This window comes from Anguilla rostrata, chromosome 15, assembly GCF_018555375.3.
Source record: "Anguilla rostrata isolate EN2019 chromosome 15, ASM1855537v3, whole genome shotgun sequence".
NCBI lineage: Eukaryota > Metazoa > Chordata > Actinopteri > Anguilliformes > Anguillidae > Anguilla > Anguilla rostrata.
Window position 1 is genome coordinate 34867439 of NC_057947.1, and position 17675 is coordinate 34885113.

General features: G+C 50.3%; 2 protein-coding genes across 2 annotated transcripts in view; one reads left to right on the forward strand and one right to left on the reverse strand.

Annotated features, from left to right (window-relative positions):
- Positions 1–17675, reverse strand: part of itgbl1 (integrin, beta-like 1) — a 74924-nt gene that overhangs the window by 31583 nt on the left and 25666 nt on the right. Inside the window, 5 exon segments of the mRNA XM_064311110.1 lie at positions 8605–8751; positions 12219–12359; positions 15038–15178; positions 16652–16771; positions 17209–17355. Coding sequence (XP_064167180.1) covers positions 8605–8751; positions 12219–12359; positions 15038–15178; positions 16652–16771; positions 17209–17355 — 696 coding nt within the window.
- Positions 1–17675, forward strand: part of nalcn (sodium leak channel, non-selective) — a 197398-nt gene that overhangs the window by 17034 nt on the left and 162689 nt on the right. The window lies entirely within an intron of this gene.

Genomic DNA, 17675 nt, shown 5'->3' on the forward strand with positions numbered 1-17675 from the left:
GAGTTAAACCTGCAGACACTGCGGCCCTCCAGGTGTGGAGTTAAACCTGCAGACACTGCGGCCCTCCAGGACTGGAGTTAAACCTGCAGACACTGCGGCCCTCCAGGAGTGGAGTTAAACCTGCAGACACTGCGGCCCTCCAGGACTGGAGTTAAACCTGCAGACAGTGCGGCCCTCCAGGTGTGGAGTTAAACCTGCAGACACTGCGGCCCTCCAGGACTGGAGTTAAACCTGCAGTTACAGCGCCCCCTCCAGGACTGGAGTTAAACCTGCAGACACTGCGGCCCTCCAGGACTGGAGTTAAACCTGCAGACACTGCGGCCCTCCAGGTGTGGAGTTAAACCTGCAGACACTGCGGCCCTCCAGGTGTGGAGTTAAACCTGCAGACACTGCGGCCCTCCAGGACCGGAGTTAAACCTGCAGACACTGCGGCCCTCCAGGCCTGGAGTTAAACCTGCAGTTACAGCGCCCCCTCCAGGACTGGAGTTAAACCTGCAGACACTGCGGCCCTCCAGGACTGGAGTTAAACCTGCAGACACTGCGGCCCTCCAGGACTGGAGTTAAACCTGCAGACACTGTGGCCCTCCAGGACTGGAGTTAAACCTGCAGACACTGCGGCCCTCCAGGACTGGAGTTAAACCTGCAGACACTGCGGCCCTCCAGGACTGGAGTTAAACCTGCAGACACTGCGGCCCTCCAGGACTGGAGTTAAACCTGCAGACACTGAGGCCCTCCAGGACTGGAGTTAAACCTGCAGACACTGTGGCCCTCCAGGACTGGAGTTAAACCTGCAGACACTGCGGCCCTCCAGGACTGGAGTTAAACCTGCAGACACTGCGGCCCTCCAGGACTGGAGTTAAACCTGCAGACACTGCGGCCCTCCAGGACTGGAGTTAAACCTGCAGACACAGACACTGTGGCCCTCCAGGACTGGAGTTAAACCTGCAGACACTGTGGCCCTCCAGGACTGGAGTTAAACCTGCAGACGCTGCGGCCCCTAAGGTCCAGAGTTAAACCAGCAGTTAAATCTACAGACGCTGTAAGCCTCCAGGACTCTGATGGCTGTGTAGTACAGAATAGGTGGTACAGTCTTTGGGATTCCCCTTGTGTCTAGGGGGGGTGAGAGGACTGCACCCCTAAAGGTAAACACCCCCACCCCCCGTTCTTCAGGATCAGGGGAAAGGGGGAGGACGTGATTGCAATCAGCCCTAATTCATAAGATTTTGGGTTTAATCTCTCGTCAGCTCAGACGGCTCCAGCTATGAGCGTTTCCCCCAAGCCAGACTCCATCTGCACCCCCCTACCCCTACAGGCCGCTACGCTGACGCGTGCTACACCCTGATTGCTGCTCTGGATAATTAATCCAGATGCTTTCTCTGCATCCTGCAGCCCTGTGAAAAAGAAACCGCATATTGAATATTGAATAGTTCATAACCCACTGACACATCGGAGCTTCTGAGCGGTTGTGAGATTTAGTTGAGTTATGCTTGTAGATCTCATTTTTATAATGCTTGTTCTATATGATATTTATGTGGACCGGAGAGAGGGTGGGGGGGTTAAGATCAAGGTTTGGGGGAAAAACCTTTCCCTTGAAATACCGTGTACATTCAAAACAGAAGTACATGCGTCAGCAGCGTTCCCATCTGAAGTGAATTTGGGAAAGCGCAGGGATGTCGAGGCTGGGCGAAGGACTCGGAGCGCGGTCGTTCTCCGGGAGGAAATTCCGGAGCGGAAGGAATGTGAGGCCTGCGTTCCGCTGGCTGGAAAACCCCAAAAACAGCGGCTCTGGTTCGAGTTTCAGGGTTTTTCCCCCCTTTAATGCTCTCCACCAGGATGCGTCTGCGCTGCCCGTACCGAGTTATACCACGGCCCTCTGTGCCCCTCTCTCTCTCTCTCTCTGTCTCACCCACACACACATGTGTGCATGCATACACACACACACTCATTGCGCACACTCACACTCATGCACACACACAGTCACACACGTGCGTGCACGCGCACACGTGCCTCCAAACGCACATGTGCCTGCAAACGCACATGCACACTCACACACATGCGTGCGTGCACACACACATGCACACTCACACACATGCGTGCGTGCACACACACATGCACACTCACACACATGCATGCGTGCACACACACATGCACACTCTGGTTCACGCTCCATGGCAACCCTAAGACGGACAGCTGCAGTTCTCCTCGTTTGAAGGAGTAAAATGCTGCATCTGTCTGAGGCATGGATCCCGGGTTTGAGAAAAATCGATGCGTAAATCAAGGTTTATAGTTATCCCCGCTCCTGCTCTCCATAACCCAGGCGCACACGGCAGAATTACGCGGGGCTGCAGGGAGCATGGCTCCACGCTGACCGTGAGCCCGATTTCTTCTGAAAGCAAAATTACTTTTCATTTCAGTCCCGCCACAGAATGCTTAACTACGGCTCACATTGCATTATATTTAGCAGGCGAACAGAAGAGCACGTGTTCCTGAGCAGTCACGGGGAGGCACTGGCTGGCATGGTTATTAATGTGGAGTCGGTGTTATTTCTGATGGGGACAGAAATGGGACCGGATTGCTCGGATCTGGGTTTGGCCGCAGTCGGTTCTGCTCTTAAGGGTGGGACAGCGGGGGGGAGGGGCACACGGAGCGAGAAGGTTCTGTTCTCCTGGGATCGGAAGGCGATGGGAGAGGCGGGAGCCCTGGTGAAGGGAGGTGCGGGTTCCTCACGGGTCAGCAGAGATGAAAGGAGGGAGGCAGGCCAATCGGAACAGGCCTTCATGTGGGCCCGAGCCAATCGGAGTGGGCCTTTCACATGATCCTCAGCCAATCGCAGCGGCCCTTCACATGGTCCTAAGCCAATCGGAGTGGGCCTTCATGTGGTCTCGAGCCAATCGGAGCAGGGCCTCTAGTGGTCCAAAGCCAGTCGGAGCAGGCCATGTTGTGGTCCCGAGCCAATCGGAGCGGCCCTTCATGTGGTTCTGAGCCAATCGGAGCGTAGGCTGTGGCTCTGAATGGCTGATAAGAGCGACCATAAACACCCCCTCACCGGAACACAACGGAAACTGGCGCCAGCGGAAACCGGCATGCCGACACCAGCCGTTTGCCGCCTGACTGATGCCAGTGCGCTCGGTCCATCAGGACTTCGCCGCCTGACTGATGCCAGTGCGCTCGGTCCATCAGGACTTCGCCGCCAGGCTTGGGGTCACTAGCGGATTTGACGGACGCCCCTGGGTGTGCTAGATTCTGCTCCCTGGTCCAGGAATAGGGTGCCGGGCTCGTTGATGTGTGTAGAGAGAAAAGGATGTGAAGGATAAGCTTGAATGTGAACAGAGAGAGATGTGAAAAGGAAAGTTGGCCCAGGTTACTGCAGTAGCATAGTTGCAGCACTTCATACTCTGCTCAGGAAAAGTACCGTAACTGCCGTAGTCCTCCAAAAAGCTTCCACAGAAACAACCGCTACAAAAGCTGTGTTAAGGAACCCTTAACTTATAGAGTTAACATGCAGTACTATGTAGCCCAGCTATGATTGGTAACATGCCATGGAAACTATGACAGGAAATGTATTATTATTACGATTGAAGCTAAAATACCAGGAGAACTACAGCATGAAGGATGGAAGTTGACAAATTTGATGGGAATTTGAAATTTATTTTGGCACTTGGAACGGAGCTGTATATAGCCTTTTTGGAAAGGAACGGAGAGGCCACTTTGGACTGCAGACTTTTATGACCTGCACGTGCAAGGAGAGTCAAAATTAATCTAATTCACAGAGCGCAGACCGAAGATCTCTAGAACTTACTCTAATGAATACAGAAGGCGAAGGAGTACAATGAAGTCTCCATTTGTTCAGTTGCTTATCTGCTCTAGACTGGAGTGAAAATACCGCACTAATGTCTCAGTATCAGCTTCATTTTAAGGCATCGCTTTAAAGCCGCGGTTGTGTCAGAGCGATGTTTAGCTAAATTAAACGTACCGCTGAAGGAATTAAAACGCACTCTCCCCGGCGCAACTTCGTTTTTAGTGTTTCATTGAGTGCCGGGGAATTTGGCTCATTCTGCTGTGCGTCTCCTGGTATACAAATCCGTTTTTTTTTTGTTTTTTTTTTGGCACGGACCGAACGATGGCAGTTTCGAACGTGTTCATTGCCTAGCGCTGGTGTGTGCGGTCCCCGCTCGGTTAGAGAGTTATTACCCAGGAGGCACGTGTGCGGGCGCTGGTTTGAGAGCTGTCTGCTGTTAACCTGGCTGGGTTCATTAGGGCTGGGCGGGCTGGCGGGTCTACCCCAGCCTGGGAGCGCTGCCAACCGCCGGTGTTATTTCAGGTGCCTCTCTCTGCCACGACGGAACCGTGGGCGAGAGAGAGAGGGAGAGAGTGAGAGTGAGAGTGGAGAGAGAGAGCAAAGGGGAGAGGGGGAGAGACAGAGAGAGAGACAGACAGAGAGGGAGAGCAAGGGAGAGGAAGGGAGAGAGAGAGGAGGAGAGGGAGAGAGAGAGAGGGACGGGGAGAGAGGGAGACTGAGAGGGAGAGCAAGGGGGAGTGAGAGAGAAACAGACAGAGGGAGAGGGAGAGAGAGAGAAACAGACAGACAGGTCGGTTGAAGCGAAGCTGAAGGCTCTGTTTCCTTGGTTGCGCTTTCGCTAATTTTTTTTTTACTACGTCCCCGCCCTCGTAGTCAGCGTTTCCCCTCCCGTCACCTTCCTGCACCACAGTATTGTTATTCCCTTAAAGGAACGCACAAGGAAGGTGGAGATCGGGGGAGAGCGGAGGGATGGAGCCAGGAAAACTAATAACGTTATTTTATGGAAATCAAACGGTCGTTCGCAGAGCTGCTGTGTATTTTATTGAGGTTGTAACCTGGGAAAAATGGCAGACGCACCCCTGATGAAATTTCAGCCGCTAGCACTGTAGGAGTAGAATTATCCGGCTTGGATTTTTTATTGTAGCTTAGAGGCCAACCTTAAGACCCCAATTTTTCATTGTTTATATTTGTGTGTGTGTGTGTGTGTGTTTGTGTGTTCAGTTTCAAGGGCGGCACTTCCAACCCCATACAAATGCAGATCCTCACACTGTGTATTCAATGGATACTCAGTGAAATCTCCATTTTGAAAATCCGCTAAATGTTGTTGTTGGGTGAAGTGCAGGGAACCCTGTGAATGAATCCTACTGCTCATCCACACCGGTCAGTCTGCCAGAGACGGGGATGGAGGTTACAGGTTGATCTTCTCCATAGGTGATCCAGCACTGGTTTTTTTTTTTTTACTGAAAAGTGTCATTTTAAATTTCTTACTAAATTTACTGCTAAGGAGTGATACTGGTGTGGCCAGATGATCACCCTCAGCAAGCCTGCAACAGATCCCAGCATTCCCTCCAACTTCAACTTTCTTCACTTTCTTGGAGGACAGAAATACAGACGTCAGATATCCATACAAATAGGTTTGGTACCACTGCTACAAATCCCTTTACTACTTTAGATCTTTATTTGTTCTACTTTTATTATTTCTTTGAGGCCCCGCTCACAGAACGCAGCGGCAGCGGTGGCGGCTTATGAAATATTTGCGCAAACAGTGATGGTGGCCGCTGTAATTTAGTCTGGGCCTAGGAAAGGGAGGGAATCGTCATGGCAGCAGACGAGCGATCTTCCCCTCTTTCCAACAGTCACCGCTCAGTGTGACCGTATTAATGCGAGAGACTGTGCCTTTCCTGTGACCCCCCCAGGATGGCTGTATTAATGTGAGAGGCTGTGCCTTTCCTGTGACCCCCCCAGGATGGCTGTATTAATGTGAGAGACTGTGCCTTTCCTGTGACCCCCCCAGGATGGCCGTAGCTTATGATATGCTGCACGTCCTCGGGTTATTGCAAAGGCTGAAGAGCACTGTATTAAAAAAAAAAAAAATAGGGGGGTGATGCTTCAGTTATACTATTCTGGATATTAAAATGTTGCAGATGACGACTAACTGATGAAGTGTGAAGTGGATTGTAGGCATCATCCATCTTTGTTCCGTTTAGGACATTTATGTAGTTTAAATGCAGATGTGCCACATAAGTGAGGAGTTTTAACTGTTGATGCTCTGGTGTTCGGTATTCAGAGTGCCGGACATTCCATGAGAGTGTTAGCCATTAAAACCGCTGGATTCAGAAAATAAACAAGTTTTATATAATCCTCACTTCCCCGACACAGCCAGTCATAGTCTTGGGGGCACTGGGACAAAGCAAATGGAAGGATTTGTTCCATGTATATTAGATGAAACGAGGACATCCTTATTAGATTTGTTCCAAGTATATTGAAGAAAATGCAGACATCTGTATAAACGAATTGCACTGCCTGAAGAAGTCTGTGTACAGTTTAGATGCGCAGTATTTTGTGAACCTATTTTATGTTAACTAAATTTTGAAAAACGTGCCAAACATTCATACCGTTCCCATTTCAGTAAATGGTGTTTTCAGGGTGATTTGTGATAGAAATATATGACCTCTAGTGATCAGCGAAAGTTTTTTGGTGGGGGGTGGGTGAGGGGGGGGGGGGCACAGATGAAATGTAATTAAAGATGAAGCACAAAAGCCTCCAGATCCCTTTGTCATTTTGCGAATGACCTCACAGAAGGCAGCCCGCGTCAAATTTCAATTTACCACCGCATTGCCGCTGTGGTGAAAAGACCATTTCCAATCTACCCTTTTCTATTCTCAGTCTGGAGCCATTGAATGCCGCCTTGTTGATAAATCGCACAATTCGCCCGTGTTGGGATCCATCTCCTCCCTCTTCTCCCGCTTTCCACCATTATTATCCTCACCCGGAGGGGCCAGGTCTTCACAAAAGAGCAGCGAGTCCTTTTCTGAATTTCTGACGCTTTTGTGAAAAAGATGAGCCGAACTCGTCGGAGCTTCGAAAAGGCTGAGAAGGCCCAGAACGGCCCATCGCTGCGGGCGAATGTGGGCTAGCTCTGTGGACGAGTGTGGGCTAGCTCTGCGGACGAATGTGGGCTAGCTCTGTGGACGAATGTGGGCTAGCTCTGTGGACGAATGTGGGCTAGCTCTGTGGCTGAATGCGGGCTAGCTCTGTGGACGAATGTGGGCTAGCTCTGTGGCTGAATGCGGGCTAGCTCTGCGGACTGAATGCGGGCTAGCTCTGTGGCTGAATGTGGGCTAGCTCTGTGGACGAATGTGGGCTAGCTCTGTGGACGAATGTGGGCTAGCTCTGCGGACGAATGCGGGCTAGCTCTGTGGACGAATGTGGGCTAGCTCTGTGGACGAATGTGGGCTAGCTCTGTGGATGAATGTGGGCTAGCTCTGTGGGCGAATGTGGGCTAGCTCTGTGGCTGAATGTGGGCTAGCTCTGTGGACGAATGCGGGCTAGCTCTGTGGACAAATGTGTGCTAGCTCTGCGGACGAATGCGGGCTAGCTCTGTGGACGAGGGTGGGCTAGCTCTGTGGACGAGGGTGGGCTAGCTCTGTGGACGAATGTGGGCTAGCTCTGTGGACGAATGTGGGCTAGCTCTGTGGACGAGGGTGGGCTAGCTCTGTGGACGAATGCGGGCTAGCTCTGTGGACGAGTGTGGGCTAGCTCTGTGGCTGAATGTGGGCTAGCTCTGTGGACGAATGTGGGCTAGCTCTGTGGCTGAATGTGGGCTAGCTCTGTGGCTGAATGTGGGCTAGCTCTGTGGACGAACGTGGGCTAGCTCTGTGGCTGAATGTGGGCTAGCTCTGCGGACGAGGGTGGGCTAGCTCTGTGGACGAGGGTGGGCTAGCTCTGTGGACGAATGCGTGCTAGCTCTGTGGACGAATGTGGGCTAGCTCTGTGGACGAATGTGGGCTAGCTCTGTGGACGAATGTGGGCTAGCTCTGTGGCTGAATGTGTGCTAGCTCTGTGAACGAGTGTGTGCTAGCTCTGTGAACGAATGTGGGCTAGCTCTGTGGACGAATGTGGGCTAGCTCTGTGGACGAATGTGGGCTAGCTCTGTGGCTGAATGTGGGCTAGCTCTGTGGCTGAATGTGGGCTAGCTCTGTGGCTGAATGTGGGCTAGCTCTGTGGACGAATGTGAGATAGCTCTGTGGACGAATGTGGGCTAGCTCTGTGGACGAATGTGGGCTAGCTCTGTCCAGCTAGAGATCATCTATGCCCAGCCAGAAGTGTCCAAAACACAGCTTAAACCCTAGCTTAAACCAGCTTAGAATCCTAGCCGGTCTTAGTCGGAATTTTCAGCAGGGACGTCGGCATCCATTACGGAGCCAGTGACATTCTGCAACACGTTCACTCTGCAGACAGAACTAAGCGATGCCCCGCATCCCCTCTTCCCCGCACTCCCCCCTCCCCCTCCCTCCCTCCTCACAAACAGGAAAAAGCCGGCCGTCCGCCGCTGCGCGGGTTTCCCCAGAAAAACAGACCGGCCTCATTATTCATACCGCCATTACCGGGGCTCTCTAATCCCCTGGGGGGGGGGGGGCTGACAGTAGAGGGTATTTCCCGCTGAACAGAGACGGGAATATTTCTGTTTGGCTCGTAGCTGTTGCATCTCGATGTGGCCGGGGTGTGGTCGGCAGATTGATTCCACGGAGGGGGGGGTGGGGGTAGGAGAGAGGGGGGTGCACGTAAAGGGTTAACTGGCTCACCTCTCCCGAAGCAGGGCATGCTGGATGTTCCGCGGCAGCGCTTCACGCTGGCCTCCAGGGACGTGGAGCAGGACAGCGGATGCTCGCACCTCTTGCCTGTCCACCCCTCCCTGCAGTCGCACCTCCCACAGTTGCACTGTCCGTGACCTTCGGAGGAGAAGGGGGTGAGAGTGAGGCTGTTTTGGGGGTGTGGGGGGGGGGGTGAGGCTGAGGCTGTCTGGGGGGTGACGAACAGGCTGTCGGGGGGGGTTGAAGTTGAGGTAGTCTTGGGGGATGAAGGTGAGGCTGTCTGGGGGTGTAGGGACAGGCTGTCTGGGTGGGGGGCTGGGGGTGAGGAACAGGTTGTCTCGAGGGGGTGAGGGACAGGGACGGTTGGGGTGGGGTGGGGTGACGGCTAGGCTGTTTGGGGGTGGTGGGGGGTGACGGCTAGGCTGTTTGGGTGTGGTGCTGTGGTGGCTGGTGGGGGGGCTGACAGACCGGGCGAGCGGTGGGGGGGTCGAGCCTCAATTAGCTTAATTGAAGGAAATGACTGCTGGCGATTCAAACTAATGATCACTGACGATGATGAAGAGTTGAGCAAGAGTGGTAATGTAAAAGACATGGATTTTTATTTTTTAAAAAAATTTTTCAGGCAAAATCCATTTTGCATATAGTCAAATCTGTTGCATAAACTGCAAAAAAATATAAAATGTATCATCTGCAGGGGCTTATCTTATGAATGTAGAGCAGTAATTGTTTCGTGCTACCAGGAGAAAAAAGAAATTAATGTTCTATGGGGAGAATTAAGATGGTATTTTCGTTGCCAAAATGAGTGCATGGGTAAAAATACTGCCAATGACGCATATCTGAGAATCTGAGAACTGAGAAACAGACGCAGAGTTTTCTAACTCCCTGTGAATGCAATCGCTCGGTGGACACCTGGTCACCAGTTTCTCTATCCCTCTCTACCTCCCTCCCCCTCTCTCTCTTTCCCTTTCTCCTTCTCCCTCTCTTTCCCTCCCTCTCCCTCTCCCTCTCAATTTCACTCCGTCATTGTCTCTCTCTCCCTCCTTGTTTATAAGGGAAATGGTAAAATAAGATTAAGTAAATAGGGTAAAGGATAATTAAAAATAAAAAAATAAAAAATAAAAAGTATTACTACATTTAAGATGATCTACAAAATCTCTCTCTGAAACTGAACCAATATTATGGGAAAATTAATTAAATGAATCCGATCTTTTGTGGATGTAAATCCTGCTTTTTGCTAATGAGAAAATCTTCCTCTTCTCTCTTCCCCCTCATTTTCCACTGTTCATTTCCCTAAGCTGGTCCCCCCCCCCCCTCAGAATCAGTTGAAGGCCCCCATTATAGTGTACCATCTTTACCTTAATGGCTCCATGGCGCTCCTGTCTCTTATCAGGGTAATGTCCCTGTCCTTGCGCTGAGAATACCTACCGGCAGGCTACTCTTCTTTCCGCATCTCTATTCCTCCCATTTCTGAATCTTTTTTATTTTTTATTTTCTTTCTGTTCTCTGGCTCCTCAGAAGGCTGATGAAACAGCAGGAATCTCAGGGCTGCTACCCACCTCTTATCTTCTCTCATCGCCTGTAGTCACGCCTCACACGCACAGCGTTCTGGGTTTCTCCTGCATTCTCTAAACGTTTGCACTGTGAAGGCCTCACTTCAGACTGCATGCGATTTATTCACTTATTTTAATAAGCTGGACCATTATTTATTTATTTTTGCTTACAATATCCAGTCTTTCACTCATAGGTGCTAGTCGTTGGCATGTATTTACCATGAATGGTGCATGCATATTTCAGATGCGACTCATTTATATTATATTTTATTGTTTTATATTTTATCCTTGAATGTGTTGCTAGCGCTCCAAACAGGCAGCCAGTGAACCAATAATGATTCCATTACAGGCATTTATCCAGAGTGACTTACACAACTTTTTACATTGCATCTGTTTATACAGCTGGATGTATACTGAAGCAGTGCTGGTTAAGTACCTTGCTCAAGGGCACAATGGCAGTGTCCTGCCTGGGAATCGAACCTGTAACCTTTAGGTTTCAAGACCAGCTCCTTACCTGTTATACTAGACTGCTGCCAATAATCAATAGCAATGGCCACCTGCACCCAGCATGGCGTGTGCAGCAGTGGATTCTGACCAACGCGCTTTTCTTTGGACAGGTATGAATGCATGAGCTGCATGTCTGCTTTTCAGGAGCTCACATGCAGTGGTGTCACGCTGACTGCTGCTGACGGGGTCTCTACCCCACTGGGACGTTATAGTTGTGCACAAATGCTACTGTAGCATTTCCACATCCAAAAAAAAAACAACAGCTTAATCACCTTGAAATTCTTGCTGTTTCAGGGATGATTTAGCCTATGCCATGCAAGGTCTGCCCCTGTCGTGCCGAAAACAAACAGTCCCTGTGGATGCCCATATGAGATGGCAGTAGTGTAGCCTAATTCATGCTTGATCACCATATCACCAGTGGTAACCAACATTGTCTTACTTTTATTGTCAACTAAACTAAACTAAACTAAAAAGACAATGAGAAACTGAACTATAACAGCTGAAATGGAGGTTGTTCAATGTACTGATTTATGAGTTAAATTTTCAGAATCTGGTGGTCTCTTAAAGCTCACAGGTAAAATCCACTGAACTCTTTCTTAAACCCAAATCGCTGACAGAACTGAACTTTTTGGTGGAGCACGTGGCAAGTTAAATTTCAATAAAAGCTTATAAATATACTCCCTGGTTTATTATTCCCTATGAGAAAGGTCAGGGGGAAAAAACTGCGACACAGCGCTGATATAACTGCCGCACTGTTCGCGGTTTGCAATCGGTGGCAAACGGTTTTTAATGTTCGATATAATATGGGTGTCGCGCCTGCATTTCCATACTGGCGGTAAGGTGCTGCAGATGAAGAAATGTCATCATCAATATCTCGCTCTTTATTTTTTTGGGGGGAACGAGTCATAATTATGTAATAAACGAGATAGAGAAAAAAGATTAATCTCACTTTATATTTGTGCCAAAAAGCGATACAACATTCCTGCTCAAATGGGGATAAAGTGCACCTGTACCAGACTCAGTGCATCATTTTATAAATAGTTTACTTCTTTCCAAATGCAATAAAGTGAGGACAGAGGAGAAATTGCTGATGTTTTTGGTTTGATAACAGTGTTCTGTGGAATTTGTTTCCGCCAGGAAATTACCCCTCCCACTTTTTTCTTTTTATGCTTTTTTAATGAACAAAGAATAAAAGAAAAGGTTACTGAGTTCAAAAAAATAACACCATTAGGAATAGAACTATCTCATCTGTCAAATAGTGAAAAATGAATTTGATGTAGAAATGGGCGCATTATTTTATTTTTTGTTGCGTATTCATAATTCAGCGCGCCAAACCGATAATGCGACACGGCTGGAACCATTAATCAAAGAAATGCATATGCGTCGTAACTTTATTATAACGGTCATATTTGTGTATGCGTCACTGCGTATCGTAAGGAATCATGCGTGGTATCGGAGAGACAGCAGGTCGGCGGTTTTGAGTCGCATCTCCCTGCTTCTCCCGCATAAACGGGAGTGCGCAAAGACGGCCGCCCCGCCCCGCCTTACCGGAGCAGAAGTCGTCCGAGTAACGGTCGTAGGTTGAGTGACAGCTCCTCTCGTCGCACTCGCAGGTCTCCCCGTGAATGTCGCCCCAGTCGCCCGAGGGGTCCACGTCGTGGCACGTGCACTCCCCGCAGATGCAGGTCCCTGTGGAAACGCACGCGCGTCAGCAAAGATCCCTTTAATAACGCCGCTCTTTCAAACAGCCAGTTCGTTCCCGACGGAAATCCCCTTCCTCTCCCATCCGAAAAGGCCAATATGAATTTGGCCTTTTGAAATGGATTTGAGTTCAGTATCACATTACTATGAAAGTACGGGGCACCAACTGTATATTTTCTGATTCTTCTGGTGATACGGACCAATGCAGGTGAAAGCCTCTTCCTAAAATGCCCTTTTCCTTTCTTGATTTAAAACGGCTGTAGTAGGCTATGAGGCAATTTACTGTTTTGGTCTTTTTGTGTAAGTTGGATGTTTTTCTTTGAAACTATCTTCACCTTTTTGACTTTATCACTGGATTATATGAAGAAGGAAGAGGGGTGGTCAGATAAGAAGGAGCACTGGTAGCTACCGGGCGATAAATCCGCTCCGGTACACTGAAGCGGCCTCTCATAAGCAGCCTTTCCTGGCCCGTGGGAACTGTTCCTCCCAGACTCAGCAGCCCATTCTAGGCACATTCTGGAGAAGAGAACCTGAACACTGTGTCCACTCAGAGAGGGACATGGCCAACGCTGTCTGAATGAGAGTCTGAACACTGTGTCCACTCAGAGAGGGACATGGCCAGTGCTGTCTCTGAATGAGAGTCTGAACACTGTGTCCACTCAGAGAGGGACATGGGCAGTGCTGTCTCTGAATGAGAGAACCTGAACACTGTGTCCACTCAGAGAGGGACATGGCCTAGTGATTTTAGACCTGTGGGTGGCTGAGCAGAGCGACAGTGGTGTTTTCTCCTCTTCCTCAAGGGGGCGCCACTGGGGTGGTGGGTGGGGAGGCTGACCAGGATGGACCCCGAGGTGCTACTGCCTCAACCCCTGGGGTCTCTGTAACACCAGCTCTCCTCTGAGCGACGACTGTGGGCTTGTTTTAGCTTTGTTTCATCCTCTCCTAAGTATTAACTATTCCTTCAAGGGTTATATTCTTTAGGGTAAAGGACTGTGTGTCCGTGTGTGTGTCTGTGTCTCTGTCTCTGTGTCTGTGTGTCTGTATGTGTGTGTTTGTGTGTGTCTGTGTGTGCATCTTTGCCCATGAAGTCCATTTTATACAGCGAAGGCATATTTATCAACGTTATTCCCATTTCAATCATATAATAAATGAATTATGATATACTTTTATTTGTGGGAAGTCTCTAGTGCAAACTATGGATTTACCTTCATCTGAAGATCTATTGTGCCTGAAAGTACCAGTCGAAGGAATACTTTGCAAAAGACAAAACTGCATTACAACACTGCATGATTTAAGTAATAAGTTCAGTTCAATGCAGTTCACTTCTGACTTGAACAGTGTTCCCTCTGAACAGCATCAGTAAACGCACAGCCGTTTTATATCAAAAGATTTGCATTAAAAATTCATATAAGAGTAGTATGTCATTTGCTTCTGCATAAGCTCACCTGATAGGCAAATTATGAGATGATTTAATTCCCATTATCCAGTGTGAGCAATGTGCACCCGTCCCCTTTAAACTGAGCACTGCTAACTAACCTCCCACACGCTGCTGGAGAAGGAGATTTTAAAAAGGTTTTATGTGATTAAAAAACTTTTTCTTTTTTTTTTGCAGGAATACCTACAGCTCAGGGAAGTGGGCACCTTTTCTTGAGTGGAACACAGTGCTGTTGATTAGCTATGGGCTGTGGGTGGTCTGCAGGTCGCATGCGCCCCGTTTCGGGTGGGGGGGGGAGAGGAAGGGGGGGGGGCGCTTCTGTCAGAACACACAGGGGTGTTCAGCTCAAACTGTGCGACAGCTTTAAAAAGCTACAAAGTGGCTTCCATGTTAACTTTAATCAGATACATGTGACAGTGTACAGCAAAAGCCCCCGGTGGGGTGGTGGGCCGGGGGGGTGGGGTGGGGGGGGCAGCGGAATTGTTTACTCTGATTGAGCGAAGCACTTGACCGCTCATTAGAAATTAAGCACCGCGGTTCGAGGTTCAGGTCATGTACCACTTACAGTACTAGTCCTCGCCCAGTCTGCCCTTAATTAATATCAGAGTGCTTTATGGAAGCTCGCTGGGTAATTTCAGGCTTGGGTTGCTCACCGAGCTTTTGCGAATCGTTCATGAATTTCACCGGGGATGTACCAGACGAGGGAATGTTTTATTAGTTTTGTTTTTTCCCTGTGTCTTTTCCCCCCCCCCTCTCTCTTCTCTCTGAGTAATAGTTTGTGAGGGTTAGCCGAAGGTGCATCATTCTCATTTGTGCCTGTCGGTTTGGGTAAGGCTGGGGGCTGTAAGGGACCGAAATGGGCTTCGTTCTCCTCGTTTGGCCCACAGCTTCCAGGGAGATCCCCTTTGCCAAACCTCCCCCATCCCGGCCCCCTCCCCCCCACACACCCCAACCCCTCAACCCCCCATCCCGACCCCCCCACACACCCCAACCCTGATGCGCTTCCCTGAATCACAGACTTTCAAGGTATCATTGACCCAATTAAAATGGCCGTGCGGTGTGAGGATTCTGTAGGGAGGGGAAGGTTGGGGGGGTGATGTTATTGAATTACACATATTGATACAGTCTCCATGAAAGAGAATACATTTGGTGTGATGGTCCCCCCCCCTCGTCCCCCCACCCTTCCCAATGACATGTCACATCTGCATTTAAAGTGCTTTCTCAGACGCACCTCGGTTGCTGCAGATTTTGCCATCCGGAGATGTGCACCGTTTCTTGCTCTCCCATGGGCTGATGTCACACTGGAATTCGCATTTGTCGCCATGCCAACCGGCCTCGCAGTAACAGTTTCCACAGTAACACTTTCCGTTGCCTGAAACCAGAAGACATTCAGAGAGAACAGATGACTTCACCATTTTGTTTTTTTTGGGGGGGGCTCCTGTAGGGTTTTTCAAGTCTGCCTCTTGCTCCCCCCCTCACCCCCCCATGCTGACGGTTTGTAGGTTAAGTGTGCAACGGCTTATTACCGTAGGATTAAAGATGTCCACCGCTTTACTGGGCATTAACTGCACATTCAATTACAGTTAATGTAGAACACATTCAGGCTTTATTAATTTAATCTTTGGAAACCTTTTAATTACTTTTTTTCAAAAAATGAACCATAGGAAGGACTATAGTGGCCTTTTTAATGAAATCACCAAGTAGCCCATTATTTCCTGCTTAATTAAGGGCAGTAGGTAGAGACGGAGTGCCTTCAGGGAACCTTCTGTGTCTCCCACCTACAGGTGAACTGACATCGCCGGGATCATCCTGATTGTGTGTCCAATTAACACTCTTTCAAACACACACTTTGTTTTAAAACTTGCAGCCTGTGTGTTTATTTCACCCCCATGATGCAGCCCTGGAGAATTACTGAATCTATTTTTGAGTCTTAAATCTTGAGATGAAGCCCCAAGCTAATCCTGAGTTTGAACACCCACAGTGACTTACAAAAACTTTACAGCTTTGGAGTTTGGTTATTATGGCCTCTCTCAATGAATCTGTTGAGTGAAGCGTATGCTGTTGTGGTAAGAGTAGAGAAAAACTCTGGTTTAACATTTCAGGAGATGGCGGGTGAAAGCGAGTGTGTGAGAGGAGTTGGCGGGTGAAAGGGAGGAGTTGGCGGGTGAGAGGGAGGAGTTGGCGGGTGAGAGGGAGGAGTTGGCGGGTGAGAGGGAGGAGCTGGCGGGTGAAAGGGAGGAGTTGGCGGGTGAAAGGAGGAGTTGCGGTGAAGGGAGGAGTTGCGGTGAAAGGAGGAGTTGGCGGTGAAGGGAGGAGTTGTGGTGAGGAGGTGCGGTGAAAGGGAAGTGGCGGTGAAGGGAGGAGTTGGCGGTGAGGAGGAGTTGAGTGAAAGGGAGGAGTTAGCGGTGAAGGGAGGAGTGGCGGGTGAGAGGGAGGAGTTAGCGGGTGAAAAGGAGTTAGGTGAAGGGAGAGTGGCGGGTGAAAGGGAGGAGTTGCGGGTGAAAGGGAGGAGTGGCGGTGAGAGGAGGAGTTCGGTAAGGAGGCGTGGGAAAGGGAGAGTTGCGGTGAAAGAGGAGGAGATTGGCGGGTGAGAGGGAGGAGTTAGCGGTGAAAGTGAGGTGAGGGAGGAGTTGGCGGGTGAGAGGGAGGAGCTGGCGGGTGAGAGGGAGGAGTTGGCGGTGTGAGAAGGGTAGGGAGGTTGGCGGGTGAAGGAGGATGTTGACGGGTGAAAGGGAGGAGTTGGCGGGTGAGAGGAGGAGTTGCGGGTGAGAGGAGGAGCTGCGGGAGAGGAGCGTGGGAGTTGGCTGAGCTCTGAGAGAGGCCCCAGGCGACTCGGGTCCACGACCCCCTCAGGTACCTCCCTCCGCCCCCTATCACTCGCTGTCCGCTGCACCGCAGAACTGCCCGCTGATGAGGCCTCTGCCGTCGGGGTCACGGCACATGCAGCTGCCGCAGTGACAGGAACCTGCGGGACGGAAGCGTGGGAGTGTGACTATACCCATAAGCCCCGGCAACCTGGAGCCCGCCCACCTCAGACCCCCCCCCCCCACCTCAGACCCCCTCCCTCCCAACTCGCCTGCGCCCTCCACATCACATCTGGATGCCAGCTGGGTCCTCATGTTTCATGTTCCACACCTACACATCCACTCTGCACTGACACCCGACCCACACCGTGGGCCACAGACACAGAAGAACTTTGCTCCTTGCCTTTGGTTCTAAACCACACCACCAGCCATGTCTGACACACTATTCTTCTATTACAAAACCATCTCAATACAATATCTTGACTTCATCAATGGGAAGACAAACAGGCATGGGTAAGCGCATATACACCGGAAGGTGGGAATGTCGGGAATTCCCGAACCCGGGACGGGAACGGGAACGCGGGGGCCGTGTCCTTACCTGCGTTCGAGCAGATCACACCTTGAGGATTTCGGCAGAGCTCTTTGCTCTTCCTCTTGGAGAGGGTGCACTCTTTCTGGTACTGGCAGGCGTCCCCAAACCAGGTGTCCTCACAGGTGCACTTCCCGCAGTCGCAGGTGCCGTGACCTGAGAGAGGGAAACCAGACTGGCTTTAAAAGGAGGGAAACCGGACTGATGTCTAGTCACTAATAGGGCTGGAATGGCGGCCATCTTGTGTGTGGCGGGTCTGGCCGAAGTGGCTGGAATGTGCTCTTGGTGTGAGTCATGGGGACTGTAGTGAAAGTTAATGTGGTTTCCAGCCGTAAACACAACTCTCTGTGTGAGTATTTCCCTGTGTGGTGTGTGTGTGTGTGTGTGTGTGTGTGTGTGTGTCTGTCTCTGTGAGTGTGTGTCTGGGAGAAAGAGAGAGCGAGGGAGAGAGAGAGAGATTGTGGGTGTGTGTGTGT